This window comes from Enhydra lutris, unplaced genomic scaffold, assembly GCF_002288905.1.
Source record: "Enhydra lutris kenyoni isolate GAN:26980312 unplaced genomic scaffold, ASM228890v2 scaffoldscaffold82, whole genome shotgun sequence".
NCBI lineage: Eukaryota > Metazoa > Chordata > Mammalia > Carnivora > Mustelidae > Enhydra > Enhydra lutris.
The window spans coordinates 1,441,665-1,466,349 of record NW_019154166.1 but is presented as its reverse complement, the minus strand read 5'-3'; the positions used below and the strand labels follow the sequence as shown (position 1 = coordinate 1,466,349).

The following is a 24,685-nucleotide window of genomic DNA, read 5'->3' as shown; positions in this document are numbered from 1 at the left end:
GGGAACGTGTCTCCCGCCGGGCGGAAAGGGCGGGGGCGCGGCGCGCGCGGTCCCGCTGCTGCCCATCGGTTTTATTCAGTCCAGAAGTGCGGGAGCCCAGGGCCAGGTGGCCGGGGCCGGAGTTGAAGGCGCCCACCGGGTGCCACTCGTGTCCCCAGGATCTGCCCGAGGGGCACAAGCCGGGGCAGCTCCAGCCCCCAGGCAGTCCTTGGCCCCGCGTTCCGGCCCCGCCCGGCCTCTCCCCCAACACACACATACACACACACACACACGGCCAGCAGTTCGGGTCACTGGCCGTGCCCCTTGGCCCGGCGCGGCAAAGGTCACTGAGCGCGGGAGACGGGGGCGGGACTACTTTTCCGGGCGGAAGAACACCGGGGGTTTGCAGGATTTGCAACTTTTCCGAGAAGGGGAAACTCCCCTCCCGCTCGGGCCCCTCGGGTTCTTTCTTCTTTTCGGTGAAACTTGTGCTGAGAAGTCGTGCGCGCCCACGGCCCGGCGGGGAGGGGCGACCGAGGTCCCCACCACTGACCAGGTGAAGCCGCCCGCGCGGGCCGCTTCCGGCCCTGGGGGAGGGGCGCCCCGCCGGTCGCCCCCGGCCCCCGACGCCCCCCGGGCCCGTTCCTCGACAGCCGCGCGGCTGAGTCACCGGGCCGCCGGGTGGGGCCGCGCTCGGGCACGTGGCGGCTCTCCTCGCCCGCCGGCTCCTGAGCTCTGGCCCGCCGCGCCCGGAACCCCGGCTGGAGCACTCCGGGAGGGCGCGGCCCAGGCCGGGGCCGTGGACAGGGCGGGGGAGGGGACGAACCCCCAGGGGCCCACGGGCCGGGACCTGAGCTGTGGCCCCCCAGATCCGCGCCAGGCTCAGAGGCGCGCAGGGCCACCCCTCCTCCCGCCATTCATTTTGCGCCCCGCTGAGAAACCTCATTCACGGCTGGGCTGGGGCCGCGCCCCGAGGCGCCCGCGGTCGGCCGGGAAAGGGTCTCCTGGCTGCCGCTCCGCACCCGGGGCGACAAGTGCTGGCCCAGCGCTATCAGTAGGGAGCCGCGCCAAGTCTGAGGGCCCGTCTAAATTCGGCTCCCTGTCCCCTCCCCCACCCCCTAGCTGGCGCGAGCCGGGGTGGGGCCCAGAGAGGCCGCAATGAGGACCCTGAGAGGTGAGACCCTCTCGCCTTCCGAGTGGGAGATTACATTTGAGATCCCAGCGCTTGCCCCGGACCCCGGACCCTCCTCCGAGGGAGGGCAGAGGCGGCCGGGCGCCTGCCCAGTGAGCTGAGCATGTGTGGATGTCAGTCCTGCAGCCCCTCTTCCAGGCCCCCTCCCCAGCCCAGCAGGGTTCAGGTTACCCCTGGCCTTTACTAAAGGGCACTAGTCCCTCTTTAACCTTTGCAAAAGGGGAATATAATCCTAGTGAGGGGAGAGACCCCCCGATCTGAAGGCCCTTCCCTGCCCCTCCCCAGGGCTGGAATTAAAAGTTGGGGCTTTTATTGGGGGACGGAGAGGAAGGAGGGGTAGTCATTGACCTTTGGGAAGGGGGCAGGTGCCCGGGGCGGAAGGCTGCTGCTTTCGGCTGTAGTGGGCACTTGGCTGCCAGCCCAGGGTGGAGGGGGAGGATGGAGAGGGGGAGAGGCGGGGCTGGCTGGGGCACAGGGTGCTTAGGGGATAAATGCCCAGCCTGAGAGGGGGTGAGCTGACACTGTCCCAGCTGCCACCTAGACTCGGAGCTCACCCCGAACCCCTCTCGAAGATATCCCAGGTCTGGTGAATCCTCCAGTCCCAGAGGATAGGGGTGGGGAAGGGTGGTGCTGGTTTGGACAAAGTGGGAGAGCTGTCAGCATTCTCTTCCACCCAGGACTGGGGGTGCTTGAGAAAGACATGGAAGGGTTGGAGCAAGCAGGATGGGGGGTGCTCAGGGCAGGGAGCGAGACCGTGAAGAGAGGTGGATGAAGGAGAGTGAGGGTTGGAGCCAGATGGGGAATTTGGGGTCTCCACGGATTTGGAGGAGACCAAGGAGCAGGAAGAGGAGAACCAGCATAGCAGGAGAGGGTCTGAGGGCCAGCAAGCTTGGTCTGAAGACCGAGCACCCCAGCAGATGGGTGAGGGAGAGGGCCTCAGGGCACCTCTGTGGGCCACAGGGGTCCATGAGGGTCCCGGGAGCCGTGCAGAGGTCGCAGTTAAAGGAGAGGCCCCTGGATCCCTAGGATAGGGGTGGAACAGGAGCTGTTCTGAGGGGGGGAGGGGGCTGTGCTAGCCTCTTTGGTCTGTGACCTTTTTGTGGGATATTTTTAGCTCCCGCACCTGCCTTCTTGGGGTGGGGAAGACTCTTAAAGGGCAAGGGATTTCGGGTTCCTTCGGGGATCAGCTGTCCACACGCAGTCACACCTCCTGTCTTGCAGCCATGGCCATGCAGAAGATCTTTGCCCGGGAAATCCTGGACTCCAGGGGCAACCCCACAGTAGAAGTGGACCTGCACACGGCCAAGGGTAACACAGGCCCCTGGAGTGGCTTTGCCTCAGGAGACCCTGGCCCCAGGAGTTCTTGCCCCCCCCCGGTTCTGCCCCATATCCTCTCCTTTCTCTGGGATCCCCTTCCCCAGAGTTCTTCCAGCCTGGCTCCCCGGGGCGGAGAAGCAGGAGTCTCCCTCTTCACCGGCCCCTGGCCCTGAGCTCCGAGAGCATACTCTGGCCCTTTGAGGGTGCAGGGGACCGTGTGTGACCTTCCCCTTCAACCGCCCAGGCCGATTCCGAGCAGCTGTGCCCAGCGGAGCTTCCACGGGCATCTATGAGGCCCTAGAACTGAGAGACGGAGACAAATCCCGCTACCTGGGGAAAGGTGAGGGAAAGTGATGGGGGACAAGCCTCCGTGTGCGGGTGGGGTCAGGACCTGGGCACTTAGCAGCTTTATGGGGTATGGAGGACTGGAACCCAGCACTCTTGAGAAGCTGGGATCTGCGGGAAGAGGCCTGATTGAATCAGAGTTCTGAACGCCCCCAACCCTGCCCCCGGCTTCTCTAGGGGTCCTGAAGGCCGTGGAACACATCAACAAGACCCTAGGTCCCGCTCTGCTGGAAAAGGCAAGAGGGAGCTCGCTGCCCGCCCCTATGCCTCTACCCCCCCACCCCGCCGCAGCTCAAGCCTGGGAGAGGCCTTGCTTCACCAGACCACCCGTCCATCGTCTCCCGCAAATACCTGTACTTCCTCCCACAGCATATGCCCTGACTCCTGACAAACATGACCTCTGCTCCCCCCTCCCCTGCCCCCAACCTCTCCTTCCAGAAACTAAGCGTCGTGGATCAAGAAAAAGTTGACAAATTTATGATCGAGCTGGATGGGACGGAGAATAAGTGTGAGTGGAAGGCCCGGGGAAGGGACAGGATGTGGCAGGGGTGGGAGGGACCCCGGGCTGGAGGCCTGGTTGGGATTACTTCTGCATCCCACGATTTAGGGCACACCGTGGCTGGCTGGATTTGTACTCACTCCACAGGCATTTCCTGGTGCCTGCCCACCGCCAGGCCTGAAGCTGACACATTCCCCTGGGGTGGGGGCTCCTGGAGGAGACCGCTCTTAGCACACCCTTCGGGCCCAGTGGTTTGTCCTTCCGATGCTCCCTGGGGTGACCCCAAGCCATGGGGGAGAAGCCCTCACTCTTTTTTTGTGCTTGCCTCCTCTAGCCAAGTTTGGGGCCAATGCCATCCTGGGCGTCTCCCTGGCCGTGTGCAAGGCTGGCGCGGCGGAGAAGGGGGTCCCTCTCTACCGGCACATCGCAGACCTGGCCGGGAACCCAGACTTGGTCCTCCCGGTCCCTGTGAGTGCAGCTGCCCTCGCTCCATGCCACAGTGATGGGGCCACCACATCCAGGGAGCCGAGCAGCAGGGGCCCCTAGAGAGTCTACCTTCAAGACCCAGCTCCAAAGAAACGGTTTCCTGAAAGGGAACCTCTCGGGCTGCGGCCTGGCCACTCCCTCTTTCCCACAATCCCAGCCTCCCATTAAGCCTCTCTGCTGCTTTCCCTGGACCTAACCACCCCCCCCCCCCCCCCGCCGCCCCGTGTTCCTTCACATTCCAGCGCTGGGCTTGGTGCTAACTGGGGTGGCTCACTGTGCCCTGTACCCCAGGCCGAGGGTCTGGCATCTCCGTCTCCTTTAATCTTTATCAAACCCAGGCCGCTGGTTTAAGCCTTCCCTGCCCAGGCTGTCCTGGAGGCAGCCGGCTCTGCCTGTTTGCTCACGGATCTTAGAGGAGGTTGCCTAACCGCTCTCTGCCTCGCTTTCCTCGTCTGTAAAGCAGGGGTGATGACAGGATCTCGCTAATGCAGGGAGCGAGCTCACGGACCCCATGGAAGGCTCCACGGCGGCGCCACTGGCTATCACAGACCAGGCACCCATGGAGGCCTCGTTTCCAGTCTGTTTGATTTTGAGCTTCAGACCCTGCGGGAAAGCGGGTGGTACTCCCGTCTTGTAGAAACAAGGAGAGAGACCCTGAGAAGTCAGAGTGCTCACTCTAGACCCTGCGGCTGGGGATTCAGGACGCCAGGCTTCCACCTGGATCCTCCCAGCTGGCCCGGGTCTGAGCTGCCCTCCCTTCCCTCCCCATGCCAGGCCTTCAATGTCATCAATGGGGGCTCGCACGCCGGCAACAAGCTGGCCATGCAGGAGTTCATGATCCTGCCCGTGGGGGCCAGCTCCTTCAAGGAAGCCATGCGCATTGGCGCCGAGGTGTACCACCACCTCAAGGGGGTCATCAAGGCCAAGTACGGGAAGGATGCCACCAACGTGGGTGACGAGGGCGGCTTCGCACCCAACATCCTGGAGAACAATGAGGGTCAGTGTGAGCGCTCTGAGGGGCAGAGCCCCCGTGTCCCCGCGGAGGAGGGGCTGCAGGGACCGCAAGCCCCGGACCCTCAGGTCCTCTGTTGCCCCTCCCCCAGCCCTGGAGCTGCTGAAGACGGCCATCCAGGCGGCCGGCTACCCGGACAAGGTGGTCATCGGCATGGACGTGGCGGCGTCCGAGTTCTATCGCAACGGGAAGTACGACCTCGACTTCAAGTCCCCCGATGACCCTGCGCGGCACATTACTGGGGAGAAGCTGGGGGAGCTGTACAAGAACTTCATTAAGAACTATCCTGGTGAGAGCCCCCTCCTGCCGCGCTGCCGCTCCTGCCCGGGACCCCGGCGCCGGCCCAGCACGGGGACTGGGGCACCTCCACGGCTCCTAAGGCCCGCCGAAATCCCATCTGGGCTCTCCCGGCCTGTGTCCCTCGAGGCCCCTCTGGTCTTTAACTGGCTCTCCCCCCGACCCCGCAGTGGTCTCCATTGAGGACCCCTTTGACCAGGATGACTGGGCCACCTGGACCTCATTCCTCTCGGGGGTTAACATCCAGATCGTGGGGGACGACCTCACAGTCACCAACCCTAAGAGGATCGCCCAGGCCGTCGAGAAGAAGGCCTGCAACTGCCTGCTGCTGAAGGTCAACCAGATCGGCTCCGTGACCGAGTCCATCCAGGCGTGAGTGCCTCCCGGCGCCCGGGTGGCCGCAGCCTCCCTCAGCCCCGGCTCCGCCCGTCCAGCCGCGTCGGACGTCCCCCAGCTCCTGCCCCGTCCCACCCTCCCGGCCCCAGAGCTTTGCCCCAGCGACCCTGCCGTGCCCCACTTTCAGCTCGTGGGGTTCCTCCCCCAGATCCTGCCCTTCCTCCCCACCAGTATCTCAGAAGCTCATGCTCGAAATCGAGATTCTCCCCTTCTCTCCTACTTCCCAAGGAACTTAGTCATTCCCTTCCCCGCCAAGAGCCCACTGCCCCAAACCGAAGGGTAGAGCCCCACCGTGCCCTGGGCTTTCTCTCTGAGGTCCCGGTCGATCTTACCGAGTGTCCTCCCTACCCAGCTGCAAGCTGGCTCAGTCTAACGGCTGGGGGGTGATGGTGAGCCACCGCTCCGGGGAGACCGAGGACACGTTCATCGCCGACCTCGTTGTGGGGCTCTGCACGGGGCAGGTACGGTTCCCAAGTGTCTGACGGGCCTTCTTGGGGTCCCCGGATTCCTGCCCGGGTTGGAAGCCCCCGCGTGCCGCTCCCACCGCCAGCCTCATGCAACCCTGGGAACCCTCCTTTCCTCCCCAGATCAAGACGGGTGCCCCCTGCCGCTCAGAGCGCCTGGCCAAGTACAACCAGCTCATGAGGTATGGGGGGTTGCGCAGCGGGCCTGGATGTGGGGGGCCTGGGCTGGTGGGGTTGGGAGGCGCAGCTCTGACTTGGCCTGCCTTCTAGGATCGAGGAGGCTCTCGGGGACAAGGCTGTCTTTGCCGGACGCAAATTCCGCAACCCGAAGGCCAAGTGAGAAGCTGCAGGCCCCGAGCCCCACCCCCGGGACCCATCCAGGCCTTCAAGCCTTTCCCCGCGGAAATAAATGCTGGTGGCAAACAAGACAGTGGCCTGCTCCTTGGTGGGACAGAGGGGGTGCCGGTCTCTGGGTTGGCCACAACAGGAGGTGGAGAGGTGGGGCAGAGGAGGACCACGAGGGTGACCTGCTGGGACCCGGAAGAAGGGGAGGGACGGGCTCACACTTCGGAAGGAGGCTGGGGGGAGCAGGGCAGGGGCCGGGGGTCTGAGCGCCCCGTGAGGGGAGGCTCCCTCGGATGTCTTTCTACCCACGGGGTGCACTGTGGGTCCGAGTCCAAGGGCTCGTGCTCACGAAGCTTTCACCATCGGGCACGCTTGTAGACACTGGACATCTGTGAACCAGCGCTGTCAAAGGGTTATGCCCCCCCCCATCCTATGTGTGAGGAAACCGAGGCACAGAGAGCCTCCCTGACCGGAGGGGCCAGGAGCCAAAGCCGCGGGCCCTTCGTGCTCAGTGAGTGCACTCTTTCAACGTGATCTCCTGTAGACCTCACCCAGGAAGGTGGCGGCGTCTGGCCGTGCCTGACCGGCACATGCATTTTACACTGTTCGACCTAGAATCTTCTTCCTCCCTGGGACCCACCTTTCTCTGGCCAAACAAACCGGGACATTGGGTCAAACAGTGTTTATTGAACGTAAAGTCATCCCAGCCCCACGAAGAAGAAAATTCCAAGGAAAAAGGGGAATAATACACGTTAAATACCCACCTGCGTGTTCACACACACGCACGCACACACACTAGCACACGCACACGTCCAGGCTCCAACAGTGACGCGTCAAACACAGGCCCCCCAGCCCGAGACACCGTCAGAGGTGGTGTGGGGGGCGGGGGGGCTCCAGGATGGGTTCTAGTAGCAGCAGCCTGTTCCCCCTGCCCCCTGCCCTGCCCTGCCCCGGGGAGCTGCGGCGCCTAGGAGGTGGGCGGCAACTCTTCCCCGCTCTGGCGCAGCCGCTTCTTGGCCCGGATCTCATTCATGGCCTCTTCGATGGAGCGCGTGTCCCTCTTGTTGGCCACGGGCACTGCGGGGTGGGAGAGGAGTGTGGGAAGGACCCAGGAGCCCTGCTTCACAGCCTCCCCCGACTGCCCACAGCCCTGTCCCGGCCGCCCGCCCCCACGGGGCCTCACCACAGCCGTAGGTCTTGTTGGCCTGCAGCATGTGGGCTGCGTCCTTGGCCGCCCCCTTGCCAATGAGGTGGCTGTACTTGTCCTTGTAGTCGCTTGCGGGGCTCACCACCACGGGGCCCTGCTGGGCCGCCTCCTCCTCCTGCCGCTGGGCCAGCTCCTAGGGGTGCAGAGACGAGGCACCAGCGCTCAGGGGCCTGTCCCCAACCCCTCCCGGGGCCGGGCTGCCGGGCGGAGCTCACCTTCAACTTCCGTTTCTCCTCGGCCTTCTGGGGGTCCCACTCCTCGCCACGACGGTAGGAGTCCAGCTCTTCGTCGGAGGGCGCAAATTCCTGAGGATAAAGGAACCACGGGGTCAGGCTCCACAGCCACGCTGCATCCGGCCTCTCCCCCTGGGGGGTATAGGCTGGAAAAGAGAGAGGAGGGCGGGCACTTGGGCCTTTCACCTTTTTGAAGATCATGACATAGCGACACTCATCATCTTCCCCGAAGGAGAAGGACGTCAGGCCAGCCACTTCCACCACATCGTGTCTGGGAAGGGAGGCCAGAAGGGAGAGTCTGGAGGGCCGCCGGGGCCCAGCACCCACTTCTCGGGGGCCCCCGTGGGCCCGTTCACGCCTCCCCCAGCCCAGAGACACTCACAGGATGCTCCTCTCTATCTTGTTCATCGGCTGGAACTTTTTCTTGACCTGGCCGCTGTCTTGGATGAAATCTGACACCTCTTTCTCCATCTTGGGAGACAGAAGACGAGGACGTGAGCCCACGGCTCCACCCCAGGACCCCTTTCCCGAGACGGGCCAGCGGGCCTCGCCCCCTACACCTTCCCCAGCCTCCATGCCACTGGCCTCCAGGCTTCTCACTGCACACATCTGGGAAAACCTGAGACCTCAAGCTTCCAACCCTAACTTCTAGAAGTCCTCCCTGAGGCCGCCTCTGCCAGGCCAGCGGGCTCACCCTTTTACGGAACTCGGCTTTCTGCTGTCTGTCTTGCTCCTGCAGTTTCTTCAGCCGGGCAGCCTGCTCTGGGGGAGAGAAACGGCAGCATGAGCCCGGGGCTGCAGCCAGGGGTGGCGGCGTCTGCGAGGCCTCACACGAGGTCTGGCGTGCCCTGGGAGAGCCGGGCAAGTGTTTCTTCCCCAGACGTCCATGCACTCACTCTGTGCCTGGCACAGACACTGGGACGAAGCTTGCCCTTCAAGAGCGCACGCTTTAGTGGGAGTGACAAGGAGAACCATGCTTGACCCCATTTCCCAGCCCCAGTGGGGAACCCGGTTCACAAGCATTTATTTCATGCCCACGATGCATGGAGACCTGACACCTCTAGGGCGCTGAGAACAGAGGCAGCGCTGCCCTCCAGGAGCTTCCCATCATGCTGTCTCCCCAGGAAAGGGGAAATTATTGAACTTCCTGTATTCTGTAACACTCCCGATTCTCACTTGCACCGACAGGAGGGCGCCGCAGTGGCTGGTCTAACACCCAGCTTCTTTGGGACTGCGGATGTCCCAGATGAGCTGCAAGGGTGCTCCCCCAGCTCGGGTTTTGGCGCCCCCTCCCCTCTGTCCTGCCACTTGGAATCCCCTGAGCTTCCGGCCCACCGGGCCCACGCGCAGGGGTCCGAGGCCCCCTGCTGCCCCAGACCGCTTCCCGTTTGCCTAACCGCTTGGTGCCTGTGCACCTGTGGTTCCTCCTCATGCAGACCAAAACCCACCCAGAGTCCGAGCTGTCACTGCCTCCCCTGGGGCCCGAGCACGCTGGGGCTTCAGTGCAACGCCTCATCTGCCTGCCCGACGGACTGGGAGCCGCTGCAGGCAGGGACCCTGTTCAGGCCCCGCCAGTCCCTCTGGGTGGACGCGGCCGGGCGGCCTGGGGGCTCTGTCTCATCTCAGAGCCCTATCCCCAGGGCCCCTATGTTGACCACTGACTGCTCTAACTGGCCTGCGGGTCTCTCCCTGCGTCTGGGGAGGTGGCCTCCGACTAAAGTTAAGAACGTGAGCCAGAAACAGCGCAGTTCGCCAGTCCCGGCCGGTTTACGACCCCACCGCTTCGGAACCCTGGGACCTCAGGCAAGCGACTGGACTCTGCACCTCGGCTTCCGGGTCCGGCCGCGGCCGCCAAAGCGCCCACGTGCTGCCCGCCCGGAGGCCTCGAACACGCTTCTCTGCCCAAGGGGCAGGCGGCTCCCGCCCCGCTGAAGTTCCCGTCGGCCCCCGGACTACGCCCTTCGGGAGCTGTCAAACTCGGGCGTAACCGCTCCGTGCGCAGTCCGGACTGCGCGCTCCCCGACGCAGGGCGCGGGCCCTAGACCGCCGGGGCCCCTAGCGCGGCAGCCCCGGTGCGCCCCGGCCCGCTCGGGGAACCGGGCGGGGAGGCGGCGGCCACTCGGACGGCCGCGGCGCCCTCGTGCCTCCAGCTTGCAGAGCGGCCCTGCAGCACCGGGGACCCGGCGACCGCCCACGAGGGAAGGGCGGCGGGGCCGCGGGAGGGGCTGGGGAGAGCAGTAGGAGGGGCGCAGCCCTGCAGGCCCGGCCACCAATCGGAGGCGCCGAGGGCGGGGTGCGCCCGAGGAAGGTCGGGCAGACGTCGTAGGCGGACCCCGAAAGGGGGGGCCAATAGGGGCGAAGAGGCTGCGGACGGGCGTGCCGCGGAGCCAATCGCAAGGCGGCTGGGGTGTGGGCCGCCAACACGCCCCCCACAGCCCGCAGGCGGGCCCAGGAACGGGTGGGAGGGGGCTGGAGGCAGCCAGCCAATCAGACCCGGACAGCGGCGGACGGGCGGGCCCGCCGGCGAATTGGAGACAAGGACCGCGGAAGGCCCGTAGGAAAGAAGGCGGGAGGCTGGCGCTGGGGTCCGGGCAGCCAATCACCGGCCGCTGAGGACAGCGGGCGGGCCGGCAGCCCTTTAGGGACTCCGGGGGTCTCCGTAGGGGCCTGTGAGGGGTCTTTCAAGGTTTAGGAGGCGGCAGCGTCCGAAGGGGCGAGAGTGCGGCCCTGAGAACCGGGCGAGGAGAGGCGGCTGTGGATTTGGGGTCCTCACCTCGGGCCTTGCGCCGAGATTCCTGGTCCCCGAGGCTGGGCGGCTTCTCCATGGAGCTCAGGATGGAGCCCAGCAGGTCCGCCATCTTGGGAGTGACTGCGGAGGGGCGGCGCGTCTTAAAGGGAAGGGCGAGGTGCCTTTAAGGCCGGAAACACGTCGGAGGCGGCACGCTCCGCGGCCCCGCCCCGCCCGCCGCGGCCCCGCCCCCGGCCCGCCCCCGCCCCCCGGCGCGCGCAGACAGAGGCGGGAGGCCGGCTGGTGCAGCGGAGTTTAATGGCAGCGCGTGGACACCGAGCCCATGCACACGTAGACTTGCTCGTGGAGCCGGCCGGGCCCCGCCGCGCCGTGCTCGCTCGCGCGGCGCCTTAAATAGACTCTTCACTCTCTTCTGTATGTTACAGTATGTACAGGCCCCTTCCCCGGGCGCGCGGGGGCACCGGGCGACCCCGCCGCGCGCCCCCCGCGGCCCGGGCCCCGCGGCAGCCGAGGGAGCGGACGCGCCGACGCGCGGGGTCGGGCGGGGCGCGCGGCGGGGGAGGGGCCGAGGCGGGCACATTCAGAGACGCGTCCAACGAATAAATAAGGCAAGTCGGGAAGGGCCGAGGCGGGCACAGGCGGAGGGGGACCGCGGAGAAGGGGCAGGCGGGGCTCCGGACGTCACGGCGGGAGATGCAGGGAGGCGGGGGCTGCGGGGCGGGGGACGCGGAAGCGGGGTCGCGACCCATGGGGGAGACCTAGGGAGGGGGACAGCTGCCGACAGGGGCTCCCCTCCCCGGGAGTGGCCTCTCCCTGTTGAGACTGCCAGAAGCGGCCCCCAGAGCGCTGGGGAAGGCAGGGCGCAGTCAGGTGGCCAGTCCGGGCTGGGGGAGCCCTTCCAGCTCCTGGTTCTGCTTCAGTTCCCTCATCCTGCAGAGACAAGGGGAAGGAGTCAGGAGAGCAGCGGGGGGTGGGGGGCGCGGGGAGGCTGGCGCGGGCGCGTACAGGTGCCCCAGGGACCCCGCCAGAAAAGGGAGCACCTGTGTCGGCAGCGCCGCAGGAATCTCATGATCTTCCGGGCTGCCTGGTCCTGCTTCTTGGTGAGGAAGGAGCCTCTGGTGGCAGAAGAAAGGATGAGGCGCCATGGCACACCAGCACCCTCGCCCTCAGCTCTGGGACCCAGGAGGGAGACGCAGGGGCCGGATGCTGGGCTCAGCACCCCCAGGGGCCCAGCAGGGAGGGGCAGGGGCGGGATGCTGGGCTGGAGTGGGCGCAGGGCAGCGGCCCTGGGCGTGCAGGGCTGTGGGCAGCCGTACTTGCTGCGGGCTGGCAGGCTGCCCGGGGGCCGGTGGGGAGGCCCGGGCCGACGGCGGTAGGAGCGGTAATGCTGCTGGATGAGCACAGCCGCCCGGCGGCTCTGCTGGAAGCGCTTCTGTTCGTAGTAGCTTCGGAACTTGCTCTGGATCAGGATGGCCGCCTGGGTCATCTTCTTATAGAGTGCAAACTGCAGACACGGAGGGGCAGGGGCTGAACTGCAGGAACAGAGCCCCGAACCCCTGCGGGTCACCCCCAGGTTCAGCTGCTGTAAGCCTCTAGTCCACACGCTCGTGGGAAGCTGAATCATCATGGACAACCTCACACCCAGACCTCAGGCCTAATACCTTAAGCGCAATCCAGGTCAGCTTGTGGAGAGAGAAGGGGAGTTAGGGCTTCGGCAGGGACCCGCGGTGGGGGTGGGGGGTGGGGGTGCATGTGCACTGGGTGCCTGCGGGAGCGCCGTCTGGAGACCCAGCTCTCACCTGCTTGTACTTCCGGTAGCAGCGCTGGATCACAGCCGCCGCCACCTCCTGCTGCTCCTTCAGCCTCCGGCCCTGGGGCGAGACAAGGGAGTCAGCACCGGGAGCCCCCAGTGCTCACCTGACCTGTCTTGCCACTGGCCAGGAGCCCAGTCTCCCCCCGACTCGGACTGCTGTCATGCACACCCTGGGACCCCCGGCCCTCTGACCTTGTACTTTCGGAACGCCGTCTGGATGACGCGTGCGGCCTCGTACAGTTCCCGCTGCTCGTGATCCGACAGCGTCAGCAGGGCGAAATCACTCTCCATCTTGCCGCTGGCCGAGGCAGACAGGAACTCTGCCCAGGAGGGGGCTGGGGGGACAGCCGGGCGCCCACGCTCAAAGGGCAGTTCGCTGTAGGGGAACGGGGAGGGAAGTTACGGGGAGGGAACCACTGCGAAGGCAGAGCTTGGGCAACGGCGTGGAGAGGGACTTGGGAGCTCCCCAGTCGGTTTGGTCTCTCCTCAAAGGCCCTGGCGCCCAAGCTGTAGTGGATCTCTGGCTCCGGGAAAGGCTCCTTCCCTGCTCCCATCCGCCCTGGACACATCTAGATGCTGCTCTCTCCTGGGCTGGTCACCTGGGGGGGCCTGAGCTGGGGAAATGGTCCACGTTCTCCAGGTAGCTGGCCAGCCAGGACATGGTCTCGCTGAGCCCCAGGGCCCCTGTCCGCTCCCTCGTGGGCGCTCCGGCCTCAGGCAGCCCCACGAAGTCCTCTCGCTTTATCCGCTCTGGCGTGGCTTCGATGATCTGCTTGGCCAGTGAGATCATGTCCACCTGCATGAGGGAGAAGCTGCTGAGTCCCCAGCCTCCCCCACTGCCAGGTGCTCCCGGCCAGCCACAGCTGTAGCCAATGTCCACCTCCTGTCACTCCCGTCGCCAGCAGAGCCTGAGCCTCGCAGGTGGCTGTCCCGGCTCCCCATTTCGCAGAATTTTGCATTTATACTCCCTGGGCTCCCGTGTGGGTGCATGGCGGCCCTCTGTGTGGAGACGTCGTGGAAAACAGGACAGGAAGGCCCTGCTCTAGACAGGGATGCAGGAACTGAGCAGACGGAGCCCCTGGCCTTCCAGGCTGACTACCCACTGCCCCCTGCTCCTGGGCAGCCCCCCAGCACGCCATCCCCACGGGCTTGGCCAGGCCCACAACCCCAGGCCTTGGAGGCCCCCTCCATGGCCCCGTGCACTGCTCTGGCCGCACGCAGCGCGGTTCTCTGTGCTGTTGTTGAAGCTGTCGGGGACTTTGGCAGCCTCTCTGGGGCAGGCACATCCCGGGTTTGAGCAGCCCAGGTGCCGCCAGCCCCCAGGATCCTCCTGTCAACCCGAGCCTCCCTCCCTGCTCCTCTCTCCGTCGTGCTGCCCAGCATCCCCGAGGACCCCATGTCTTCACGAGGGGCGGCTCCCCAGGATTTTTAACCTCTGATGCCTTGTGACTTCGGAGTCACAAGCTCTGAGTGGTGCTAAGCAAAGGGTTCCTGTGCCCGTCCCCAAAACAAGGGCAGCCAGCCCCTTCTTCCCAGCTGAAGCCAGACACTGCTTCTGCTCTGCGGGATACTCGGTGTCTGCGCCGCACCCCCCCACCCCGCACCCCTCACAGCTCCGTCCATCCGCAGATGGCGGCGTACCGGGATCACATCCACGGCCGGCGGGCCGTCTGCTTCCTCAGGGGCAGCCCCAACTTCTGGGGCTGCTGGAAGAGGAGGCGGGGAGGGGGCTGGCCCGTGGGGGTTGATTTCACAGTCCATGAGGAACAGGGGGACCTCGGGGCCACCGGCAGAGAGCTGGCCAGGGACAGTCTCGGAGGCCGGCAGAGGACTACCATCCGGGGCGCTGGAGTAGGCAGATGTGATGGAGAAGGTGCCCTCCGACAGCTCCGAGGGCGAGGAGACGCTGCTCAGCCCTGTGAGGGGAGGGGGAAGCCAGGGTAGGGGGTGCCCGACCGTCCCCCTCCCACCCACAGCCTCCTCTTAGGAAGACCAGGGATGAGTCTCACCAGTGTCAGGACTGGAGGAGGGTGGTGACAGGGTGAGTGGGGGCTCCGCTGAAGCTTCCTGTCTCTGCAGTTCCTCGAGGCAGCGGGCAAGGCGCACGTGACCCCGGGAGTGTGCCACGGACAGGGGCAGCCGGCCCAGGGAGTCAGGAATGCTCAGCGCCTGCCGGTTCCAGCGGAAGAGGAGCACTGCGGCTTCCAGGTGGCCCAGGGCACAGGCCCACATCTGCAAGAGAGTGGGAGGCAGGAGGTGAGGCCTGGGGCCTCCCTGGCTGGGTCTCCCTTGCGAGACCCGTCCCCAGGCAGCGGCCCGTATGCACTCACCAGTGGGGTGCAGGAGAAGTGGTCCACGTTGAGCGGATCAGCCTCTTGCTCCAAGTCCAAACTCCCTGTCCCCACGCTCCTGGAGGATTTGGGACAGGGACACCGGAGCCCGGTCAGGGTAAGGGCAGGTGCTGTGGGAGCATGCTGTCCAGAAGCACCAAGATGGGCGGGGGGTGCTTGCAGAGACACAGGGCAGGAGGAGCCCCAACACTCAGCGTCCCAAGTCGTGGGGGGTGGGCGCAGTGTTGAAATTCCTGGAGTGCGAGCCCTTTCCCGGCCCTTCTAACCACAGTGACCGAAGCTCCCTCCTGGCGGGGCTCCAGGTGGTCTGGGCCCTCCCTGGTCGCCTCCCCGGGGCCCTGCTCACCGCCACTGGCTCAGCGTCTCGATGAGGCGTGCGTAGCCCTGAGCAGCGGCCAGGTGTAGGAGGCTCATGCCTCGGAAGGGGTTCCCGTGGGCCAGGCGCTCAGGGCCCCTCTGGGTGGACCGCGGGATCATGCTCTCTACCAGGACAACCACCCGAGCCTCAAAGCCAGGCCCCTGGCCTTCATCCTGTGGAGAAGACCCCTTTAGGCAGAGACTTGAGTATCTGGCCCCTGGCTCGGCATGGCCTCGGCCGCCCCCACCTGTCCTCTCCCCTCCCCATCCAGGCTCCTGCCACCCAGGCCTCCCCCTGTGGCTCCTGACATCCCCCACTTCATGGCTCGCTTCCTCCAGCAGCTGTGGCAGCCAGACCTCACACGGCCTTGCCCGCGTGTGCCCTTCACGCCGGCTGCGGTCAGTGCCATGCCCGCAGACGGCCCAGCCACGTCCTCAGAGACCCGGGCCCACAGGCTCCCTGTCCCCTCCCCCACCCGCTTCAGATCAGAAATAGTCTGTCGTCTGCGGCCTGTCATGCCAACAGGACGCCCAGAATAGCTGCTCCTGCCACGGGGTGACGTCAGGGAGGAGGAGGCTGGGGGCAGGAGGGACAAGCGAGTCCCACAGCAGAGCCGTTTGCTCCAGTGGGACCCTCCTCGGCTTCCTGCCCAGACCTCCCTCCCCGCGGAGGTACCTGGATCGGAGGCGCGTCAGGACCGCGGCAGGGAGCCTGCCCAGCTGCTGCCATGTCCGCCATCCGCTTCTCCATCTGCTCCAGCCGCTCCAGAATGGACATTCGGAACTGGTTGTCTGAGGGGAAGAGGTACGGGAGGCTAAGAGGCGGGCGGGCGCGGGGGACACCCATGCCACCATGGCTAGACCCGGGAGGTGAAGACGAGGCACCAGGGTCTAATTCTTCTTCACCAGAACAACAGCCCCTGGGCCCCTCGCCCTGTGTACAGCCCAGCCAGGATGCAGGCCTAAAACAAGGACCTTTAGCGCTACCCGCCAACCAGGAACCGGAATCTGGAACCAAAACCCCGTTCTTCAAGACACAGACGGGGCAGGGGTTCCAGCGTGCGACCCCGAGCTGCCCCAGGTCACTCACGCGTGCACACGCTCACGCGCACACACACCCAGCCCTCCAGGTGAGCCCTCCATCAGCTCTCCCTGCCCCAGAGCAATCTCTGTCCCCCGCGCTGCGCTGAAGGACTCCGGGGCCCCTCCTATCTATCGTCCACTGCCCAAGTGAGCTCGGGGCTTGTGATTTAAGCACCACCCCTTCCTCCCGGCCCCTCACAGCTGTCCACAGAGAGCATGGTGGGGCTTGGAGGTGACAAAGATGGATCGCCATGTCCATTCCTCCTCTTTCTCCCCCACCCGGGGCACAAGAACGCACACACGCGTGCACACGCACGCACGCACACCCCAAGCCATATCTGTTCCCTCCTGAGATCATGTGAGGACAAGGAGGGGAGGTGGGAGGGGATCAGAGCCACAGGAAAACAGGCACCCAACGGGGTGGAGGTTGGAGATGTCCTGCTTGAGAAGCAGGACAGAAAAGGGCTCAGGCCTAGAGCTGATGGCGGGGAGGAGGGTGGACGGTGAGGTAAAGGGCAGAAGGGACAGGAGAGGAGGAAGATGTGGCAAAAGAGCACCAGGAAGGAGGGGGGCAGGTGAGGGCATGGGGCACAGGGAAGCGCGAGGAGGGAGGAGACCCCCCCCCAGGGGGAGACAGGGTGGTGGGGCAGCGCTTTGGCAGGGGCCCCCCAAGGCTGAGACAGCAGGGGGCAAGGGCCCCTGAGGCAAAGCAGTCCTGTGACAGAGGGAGGCGGCAGGCGAGTGCGGCAGGGGTGGCAGCGCAACTGAGAGAAACCCAGAGAAGGGGGACCCCCGGCTGGACGCAGGGGCCGCGGGGACACCGCGCTGAGAGCCACGGGAGGGAGAACCAGGACAGGAACACGCGGGTCTCTGTGTAAGTACGTGTGTGCACACGTGCGTGTTTCTACAGGAAAGCGTGTTAGAGCGTATTAAAGGTGAACATCGCAAGGCAGTGACGTGGTCAGTCTTCTGCTTCGTGCCTGTTACCCCAGATTTCTTGTTACCCCAGATTTCTTATTGCAAACACCTACCTCAAAGGCAGAGGCAGAAACAGAAAGGAAGTTGAAATCATGTGCCCCAGTACACGCGCAAGCTTGTGCACACGGACACCCACGCACACTGCTCTAGACCCCATCCCCGCTCCCACCTCCTGGCCTGGCTCCGTCCCATTTTTGGGGCAGAGAGGACGGGCCAAGAGCTGGGACAGAGATGGCTCCAGGATTCCCAGGGGAGGGCACGGGAGGGACACTGGCTGCCCCTTTAGAAGCATGAAGCAGGAGCTGGGAAAAGGCCGCTGGAGTCCTGGGGTGTCTAGGAGTGCGCCCCACTCCAGGTCTGGGCCCCACACGGGCTACTTACCGTCCAGTGACAACCAGTCAAGCTGCGTACTTGGCAGTGACGGGAACCGGCGGGCTCGATACTCAAATAGCACAGAGGTGGAAAGGGGCCCCTCCCGGCCTGCCACCTGCAGAGACACCAGCCCCACCTCATGGGCTGGGGGGGACAGGGTCAGGGACAGAGGCTCTCTCCCTGGTTACTTCTCTGGCCCCGCATGAGAGCCACACAGGACCGTTTCACAGTCGGCTCTGCTGCACCCTTGCTGGAGGCAGGGACACCCCTGGCTGACGTGGCCTTGGCGCCACCTGGGGCCGGATTCCCATCACTCAAGAACTTAACACCTGCTGCGGGCTGGGCCCGGGGTGCCTGGGATTGTAGACCCTGCAGCTAAGTCCGCGCCCAGGCCTTGGGGGGCTGAGGGTCCACAGATGCCCCAGCTTAGAAAGCAGTTGGCTCCCCCAAGGTCTGGGGCAGGGTCATGAGCCTGTTACCAAGATCAGGGAGAGCAAAGCAGCTGCTCACCAGCAGGGTCCAGTGAGAGCTGTGTCTGGGCTCTCCATGTCTATGGCCTTGACGAAACCACCAGGCCCTGGTCCCCAGACTGCAGGCTGAGAGGAGTCCCAGCACCCAGCCTCCCTGGTCTCCCTCTGCCTTTCATGCACCCCTGGACCAGGCTGTCACGATAGGGCACACTCCCAGACAGCCAATCTATACCCTGTCACTCTGGTGGTCCCTGCGGTCCCAGAGCAGCACTGACTGCTGGGTGCAGGTAAGGAGCAAAGCCGGGGGCAGAAGGGCAGAGGCGAGCCTTGGCAATGATCTCTAGACCATGCTGTCCAACAGAGCTTGCCTCCATGATGGGAACATTCTGGATTGGCACTGTCCAGCAGGGTAGCTTGAAGCCACATGTGGCTACTGAACCTTCAATATGTGTTTGCTGGGGGCGCCTGGGTGGCTCAGTGGGTTGAAGCCTCTGCCTTCGGCTCAGGTCATGATCCCAGGGTCCTGGAATCGAGCCCCGCATCGGGCTCTCTACTCCGTGGGGAGCCTGCTTCCTCCTCTCTCTTTGCCTTGCCTCTCTGCCTACTTGTGATCTCTGTCTAATAAATAAATAAAATCTTTTAAAAAATCTTATTTAAAAAAATATGTGTTTGCTGTGTTGGAGGAGCTGAATCTCACGTTTTCATTCATTCTACTCAATTTCCATGGGCCCACGTGGCTAACCCTACCGTACTGGACAGTCCAGGTCTAGGAGACAACGTCCTTTAGTCCAAAACTGATCGAGGGAGACCAACGTGTCTCCCTTCTCATGCTCCAAGACCTCCCTGCACTGGAACTAGAAACCAACTCCAACCAGCCAGAGGGCCTGGAGGGACAGTGGAGGCCCGCTGGCTCAAATGGCTGACCTCCCGGGAGGGAGGCCCCGGACCTGAGAAAGGAGATTTCTCCAAGACTGACAGTCTGCTCAGGACTAGACTGCTTACGCCAGAGCCTAGACTTCTGACACACAGCCGATTCCTGTGCCTGTGGGGGAGCACGGGGCTCCCCTGCCCATGAGTCAGCCCCTCCCCCGGGCACTCCCCACCCCCATACCAGGACAGTAGCAGCGTAAGACCCCGGGCTGGACAAGCGAGGCCGGCACAGCAATGTGATCGAAGACACAGGAGTAGTGCTCGGCGGCCTCTGTCCAGGGGCCTGTGATGAGCACCTTGACGCCACCCTGCAGAGACAAAGCCCAGAGTCCTGTGACTGGAGCTCGGCTGGGCGTTCTTTTATCCTGACTTCAGACCCCGAGGGAGCATCTGTGATGCGGCAGGCCCTGTGCTAGATTCTGGGGTACAGGGATGGGGCAGGAACCAGAAGGGTGAGGTCAGCTAGCCTGGTCCCTCCTCCCAGCACTCCTGCTAGGAATAGGGAACTCACTGCTTCCCCCAAGGCTACCAGCTGATTGGAAGATAGCGGTCATGGGCCAAAGCCCTTGCCTTGGGATCCCACTGTCCTCCCACCAAGGCTCCTCTTCTCGCTCTCTGGGGCAGCAGAGAGCAGAACTTCACTGCAGGGGACAGACCTTCGGCTGCCCCAAGTCCACATCGAGGGCACCTGGGGGACTCACGGCCACACCCAGCATGTGGGGGGTGGGGCCGGGGAGGCGGGGAGAGGGTCCCTGGAGAGACAAGGGAAGCAGCTACACTCTGCTCTGTCTATAGAGACAGGTGGGATGAGAGCAAAGACGCCATGCAGACAGGGAAACGCAGGTGGCAGCACTGGTGAGCGGGATGGAGGACGGGCTGGGGCCCAAGGCTCACCTCCGGGTAGGACCACTCTGGGGAGAAGTCCGTGATGGTGTTAAGAGCAGGAGAGAGCTGGGTGGCTGGGGCAGGGGTGCCTGAAGCCTCGTCGCTGATGAGCTCCCCCATGAGGTCTGGGAATGATGCAAGACTGAACGGCTCCAGTTCGCTGGCCCCAGCAGCTCCTCCAAACAAGGCCTCCCCTCTACCTCCCCTGCTTGCCGGCTCCAGGGGAGCGGGTGAAGGAGGGGGTGAAGGAGGGGGTGAAGGTGCAGGTGGGGTGGCCCCCTGGGCCTTGAGCTCCTCCCCACTGCCATCATCTTGAATGAAAAAGCGGTTTCCTCTTCTCCCACCTGCTCCTGGCGGAGGAGGGGGACCCCGAGCAGCTGCCTGGGGCTCCAGGGCAGCAGCGGGCTCTAGGGCAGGGCAGGGGGTGTGGGCGGCCTCTGCCTCTGGGAAGTCTGGGCTTACCCCCTGCCCCCCTCCGTACGTCTGGCCCCTCTGGGGGCTGTTGAGAAAACGATCCGGGTCAAAGGCAGGGCTGGGAGGAGCTGGCGGGGCAGAGGCCTCCGAGCCTACAACCACAGCCAAGCTCATGGGAGGCCTAGGATCCGCCTGGGGAGCCAAGTGCCTGGCGGGCGTCAAGCCCCCGGTCCGCTGCTCCAGTCCCGTCAGGAGGAGGATGGCGGTGCCTCCTCTCGATGAACCCCCTCGAGAGGTGGGAGGGCTAGGTCTGATCTCTAGAGGTTCTGCAAAGCCAGAGGAGGAGGAGGAGGAGGAAGAGGAAGAGGAAGGGGAAGTATGTGCCTTGGGGAGCTCCGGAGGAAGAGGGGCTATCAGCGGAGGGGGCTCAGGGGGATGGGGGACCGAGGTCAGGGTTAACGCTCGGGGCTCCACTTTCGGAGAAATGATGCGGTGTTTCGTGCTGCTGCATTTGTGGGTCAGGCTTCCGGAACCTGCAGTGGAAAGGGGCGGGAGGACCATGGTTCTCTACCGCCCGACCATCCCTTCCCAGCAGCCTCCACCCAGCGTCTGGGCACTGGGTCCTGCATGGGAGGTGTACTACCGGCTGTGGCCACTGGGAGGCAGGAGCGGTTGTGTTGTCTGCCCCCTGCCCCCACCTCCCGGGGCCCAGTTAAACAGGAGGGCAGGGGCTCTGGGGGGAGAAGTTAGAGAACCAGGTAAAGGCGTGAGGGACACAAGCACACGGCAAACGGAGTACCAGCGAGAGATAAAGCTAAGTCTGGGCGTCAACGCTCAGACTGTTGTAGCCGGGAGCTGCAAAGGGCAGCAGGCAGATGGCGTCCGGGTTAGGTCTGTGCGCCCAGACTGGAAGGCCTCTGTGCACCCGCCCCTCGGTCTCGGATATGCAAAAGACACGCAAACCAGCATGCAAATCCTGGCAGGACTGAGGTGCCGGAAGCGCCCTGCAGCCAGGCGGGAGCACAGTCCCAGGGTTAGGGGTCACTCACCGAGGCCCCCGCTGCACAGGCAGGCATGGGTCCGCGGTGCAGGCTTGGTGGGGTGCGTGTCCAGGATCTGCTGCACCAGCTGCTCCACAGAGAACTCCTCCGTCCCGTTCCCACAGCTCCACTTGATGCCATGAACTGGAAGACCGTTGGCGGGGGGGGGGGTGTGCTGGGGGACCTGAGCACCAGGGACTTCCGGCCAGCAGCCACAGCTCACCAATGTCCTCCAGCCCTTCTCCGTGACTGCACGACCTCAGGACACTCCAGAAATCCTCATGTCCCCTCCAGGTAGCACCCCCGGCTCAAGGGAGCCGCTCACCCCACGCTGCTGGGTACAGAACCCTTCTGCCCCCAAGGGCCCGCCCCCCCCCACGCCCCCCGGGAGACCCTTACACATGGGCTTCAGCTGCCCCAGCAGCTCCTCCCGGGACCACTTCAGCCACTCTCGCCGGTCGCTGCTGATGGAACAGAAGATGGGGCTGCAGCCCTTCCCACAGTCCTCCAGGGCTGGGACGTTCAGGTAGTGCACAAGCACGATGTCAGGGTTCTGGAACACAGGGGCACACACAGGGAACGGTGGGGTTCCAGCTTTCTTCCCAGGCAGTTCCCCCCACCCCCCAGGCCCTGCGCCCTCCATCCTCCAGCACCCCCCCTCCATTTCCCGGGCTCCTCCTCCCACTCAGAACCCAGTGGCCCTCAGTCCATCTCCCAGCCCCCAGCCCCCCTCACCTGCAGCAGCCAGTAGCAGCGCCGATGGAATGTGGGGATGATGGAAGAGTGAACGTAGCAGCCATAGAGACACTGCCAGGAGACAGGCTGGGGTGGGGGGAGGGCCCGTCTGCTCCCCGACTCTTCCTCTGTTCCGTCCCTTTGCAGGAAGCCCCATCTTTCCACCAGCGCCTCTTCCACCCTCGCCACCCCCACCTGCACGCCACACACACCCTCCCCATCATGGCACTCGGCTGGGGTTGAGAGGAAGAATGGGGCCGGGGCCTTACAAGGCGGGCCGACCGGACAGGTGGGAGGGACTGTCGCAAGGTCAGAGAGTAGGGCGAGGGCACACTGGAGATGAGGAGCAGTGATTCGGTGGGGGAAACCCCTGTGCTCAGAGGTTCAGCACTTGAACCCCTGAGGGAAACGAGCCTGGGCGGCCCCCGGGGGAGCCCAAGTCCCGGAGAGCTGGCTGGTCAGAGGGAGGCAGCGCATGGCTGAGGCACCCCCCGGGGCTGAGCCACGGGAGTGAGAAGGGAGGAGTGGCCCGGAGGGTGGGAGGAGGGGGGCCGGAGCCCTGCTGAAGACGGAGGAGAGCAGCCCAGCTGCGGCTGCACGCCCGCCTCACCTCCATGCCCTGGACCTTCAGCTTCATGTGGTCCTCGCGCGTGGTCTTCCCATCCCTCCGCTTCTTCCACAGGTAGCCGTCCTTACGGTACTTCACCTTCTTGCGATTGTACAGGATGATGGAGCCGTTCCGAGGCCTGGCGAGGGGAGGGCTGGCCTGAGTCCCGCGGCGGGAATCCCGGGCCGGCCGCCGCCCGCCTTCACAGACCCGCTCACCTTGTCTTTGGGGCACAGGACAGCCACTCGTCATGCTTCTCAAAGGTGATCAAGTAGGATGCGATCTCCTGTAGGATGAGGGGCGTTCAGCTGGGGGTCCCTGCATAGAGGCTGGGGCAGGTCCTCCCGCTCCTCTGAGCTCCAGGGGCTCGTGGAGGCTCCCAGCGAGGACTGCTGCCCTCCTGGGTCCCAGGCTCCATCTCAAACCTGAGTCTAATCTCTCCTTCCCTCCCTCTCAACCACAGCCGTCCAAACCCTCCATCCTCCATGCATTTGATTTTGCTTTCCAAATCCCATTTTTGTGCCACTTCCTGGTTCAGAAAACCTCAGTGGCTTGACACTGCTAGGAATTCTGAATTCCTCAGCCTGAGTCCAAGCTTCTCCCAGACCAGGGACAAAGCCAGCACCCGCTCCCACCATTTACCCTTATTCTGCCTCCCAGACCAGCTACGGATTCTTCTCTGATCGTGCCCTGAGCCTCGAGCTCCTGAGTGTTCGTGTCCCCCAGACCTGAATGCCCTGCACTCAATTTCTCTGAGCCTGGACACCATAGTCATCCCATGGACCACATCCCTTCCCGGATCTCCACCGAGCCCTGCTCCCTGCCCTGGCCCTTCCTACATCTGCAACAACCACACCCACATGTGCCCTCTTGCTGACAGTTCTCATCTAACGAAATACTCCAGCCGATGATGACTGAGCGCCTAGGACACACGAAGCATCGTGTGTGTGTGTGTGTGTGTGTGTGTGTGTGTGTGTGTGTCGGGGGCGCACGGGAGGTGTGTAGCACGAAGACCGTGCCTCCGTAAGGAGTCAGCCTCAGTGGTGGTCAAAAGCAGAGGCTGCAGACTTCACTGAACCCTACGAGGGAGACCGTTTCCTCCTGCCAGCACAGGGGGAGCAACAAGGTATGCTCCACAGGGTTGCTGAAGGACTTAGGTTGGGGACTTAGCACAGCACTCAGCTTGGGGAAAGTATTCTCTTGCTGCCTGCTATCACTTTGACCCAGGCAGATGTGCCAGTGAATGCCTATACCCCTTCCGTGACCCTCAAGGAGCTTAGGGCAGCGCTCTGCACTTAGGAAGACCCCCATTCACCCTCCTCCAGCCCATGTTGCCAGGCCCTATGCCCCAAGGCTCCCTGGAAAACCTCATTTGTATTCCAGCGAAGCCGCTCGGGAGGCAGCAGTGGACAGCGAGGAAGACACTCCAGCAGCTTCTTAGGGAGAAAGATCTTCAGGCGGTGGCTGTTCTCTAGAGACAACCAGAAGGGAGGATGCAGGGCAAAGGGCTGAATCCAAAGCACAGGGTGGGGCGGGGGTTGAGGGGAAGGACCTGGAACCAGGACAAGGAGAGCAGGAACCCAAGAATTTGAGGATCACCATAGCCGGAAGAAAGAAAGGCTGAGAACCTGGGCTGTGAACTCACCGGCAACCTCGGTGGTGTCCTTGGTATTCATGGTGAGGGCTCCAGGGGGCAAGGTCACCCCCGGCCTGAGGGGCCGGGGGGAGGGGGAGTCTGTGCTGGGAAGGGAGAGAACAAGGTCATGGCAGAAGCCGCCCCCCCCCACCCGCCACTGACCCAGGATAAGAAGATTGAACTGGAAAAAAGGGGGAAAACTGGGTTGTGATGTCAGAGAAAGATGAGGAGACATGGGAAAGGAGAAAGGAGTCAGACTGAGATGTGAGTAGAGCTGAGCATGGACGAGAGGGAGAACCCAGACCCGGGTGCCAGGAGCCAGCACCAGTGGGGAGACACCAGGGACACTGCCGACAGTCATCAGGAAGAGACCGGTGGGGTGGGGGAGGGGGGGGAGCTGGCAGAGCTGGCGCTTCCCAGGCCCTACACCAGGGACTCTCGGAGACCCTGGGGCTACGGTGGGGTCCGGGCCGGGGGGGGGGGGGGGGGGGGG

General features: G+C 64.4%; 3 protein-coding genes and 1 long non-coding RNA gene across 10 annotated transcripts in view; 2 read left to right on the top strand and 2 right to left on the bottom strand.

Moving 5' to 3' along the window:
* The first annotated feature begins 79 nt into the window (after positions 1-79).
* On the top strand, positions 80-6,413 carry LOC111161065 (enolase 3). 3 transcript variants are annotated; one of them, XM_022524530.1, is made up of 12 exons: positions 80-535; positions 2,393-2,479; positions 2,733-2,828; positions 3,011-3,069; positions 3,272-3,341; positions 3,667-3,800; positions 4,593-4,815; positions 4,922-5,119; positions 5,298-5,499; positions 5,876-5,984; positions 6,111-6,169; positions 6,258-6,413. In XM_022524530.1, exons 2-12 carry the CDS (start codon positions 2,395-2,397, stop codon positions 6,325-6,327), a joined length of 1,305 nt encoding a protein of 434 aa, XP_022380238.1. In that variant the 5' UTR covers positions 80-535; positions 2,393-2,394; the 3' UTR covers positions 6,328-6,413. The 3 variants fall into 3 exon arrangements, with proteins under 3 accessions (XP_022380238.1, XP_022380236.1, XP_022380237.1); XM_022524528.1 differs by lacking the exon at positions 80-535 and adding an exon at positions 621-1,153; XM_022524529.1 differs by lacking the exon at positions 80-535 and adding an exon at positions 1,629-1,752.
* Positions 6,414-7,213: 800 nt separating this feature from the next.
* On the bottom strand, positions 7,214-10,717 carry LOC111161140 (sperm associated antigen 7). Its single transcript, XM_022524657.1, has 7 exons — positions 10,546-10,717; positions 8,467-8,534; positions 8,155-8,243; positions 7,959-8,043; positions 7,755-7,844; positions 7,516-7,672; positions 7,214-7,409 (listed from the first exon to the last, which is right to left on the bottom strand). The coding sequence occupies exons 1-7, from the start codon at positions 10,628-10,630 to the stop codon at positions 7,300-7,302; spliced, it is 684 nt and encodes a 227-aa protein (XP_022380365.1). The 5' UTR covers positions 10,631-10,717; the 3' UTR covers positions 7,214-7,299.
* A 606-nt stretch (positions 10,718-11,323) lies between these two features.
* Positions 11,324-24,685, bottom strand: part of LOC111161063 (calmodulin binding transcription activator 2) — a 14,475-nt gene continuing 1,113 nt past the window's right edge. The window contains exons 1-22 of one of the 5 annotated variants that reach the window (XM_022524525.1): positions 24,202-24,645; positions 23,924-24,027; positions 22,775-22,842; positions 22,560-22,695; positions 21,950-22,021; positions 21,614-21,767; positions 21,224-21,358; positions 19,770-20,707; positions 19,057-19,183; positions 17,485-17,619; positions 15,719-15,834; positions 15,032-15,216; positions 14,665-14,743; positions 14,344-14,566; positions 13,976-14,250; positions 12,934-13,130; positions 12,527-12,710; positions 12,321-12,392; positions 12,183-12,203; positions 11,838-12,025; positions 11,562-11,636; positions 11,324-11,451 (exon numbers count right to left, since the gene is read on the bottom strand). In XM_022524525.1, the coding sequence (XP_022380233.1) occupies positions 11,388-11,451; positions 11,562-11,636; positions 11,838-12,025; positions 12,183-12,203; positions 12,321-12,392; positions 12,527-12,710; positions 12,934-13,130; positions 13,976-14,250; positions 14,344-14,566; positions 14,665-14,743; positions 15,032-15,216; positions 15,719-15,834; positions 17,485-17,619; positions 19,057-19,183; positions 19,770-20,707; positions 21,224-21,358; positions 21,614-21,767; positions 21,950-22,021; positions 22,560-22,695; positions 22,775-22,842; positions 23,924-24,027; positions 24,202-24,553 (3,900 nt within the window). In that variant the 5' untranslated portion in view covers positions 24,554-24,645 and the 3' untranslated portion in view covers positions 11,324-11,387. Of the gene's footprint in view, positions 12,026-12,182; positions 12,204-12,320; positions 12,393-12,526; positions 12,711-12,933; positions 13,131-13,975; positions 14,251-14,343; positions 14,567-14,664; positions 14,744-15,031; positions 15,217-15,718; positions 15,835-17,484; positions 17,620-19,056; positions 19,184-19,769; positions 20,708-21,223; positions 21,359-21,613; positions 21,768-21,949; positions 22,037-22,559; positions 22,696-22,774; positions 22,843-23,923; positions 24,028-24,201; positions 24,647-24,685 lie in introns of those variants that run through there. The other 4 variants (XM_022524526.1, XM_022524524.1, XM_022524527.1 and 1 more) reach the window with 4 other exon arrangements.
* On the top strand, positions 15,784-17,077 carry LOC111161064. Its single transcript, XR_002641522.1, has 2 exons — positions 15,784-15,847; positions 15,952-17,077. It is a non-coding gene; the product is annotated as an uncharacterized LOC111161064 (long non-coding RNA).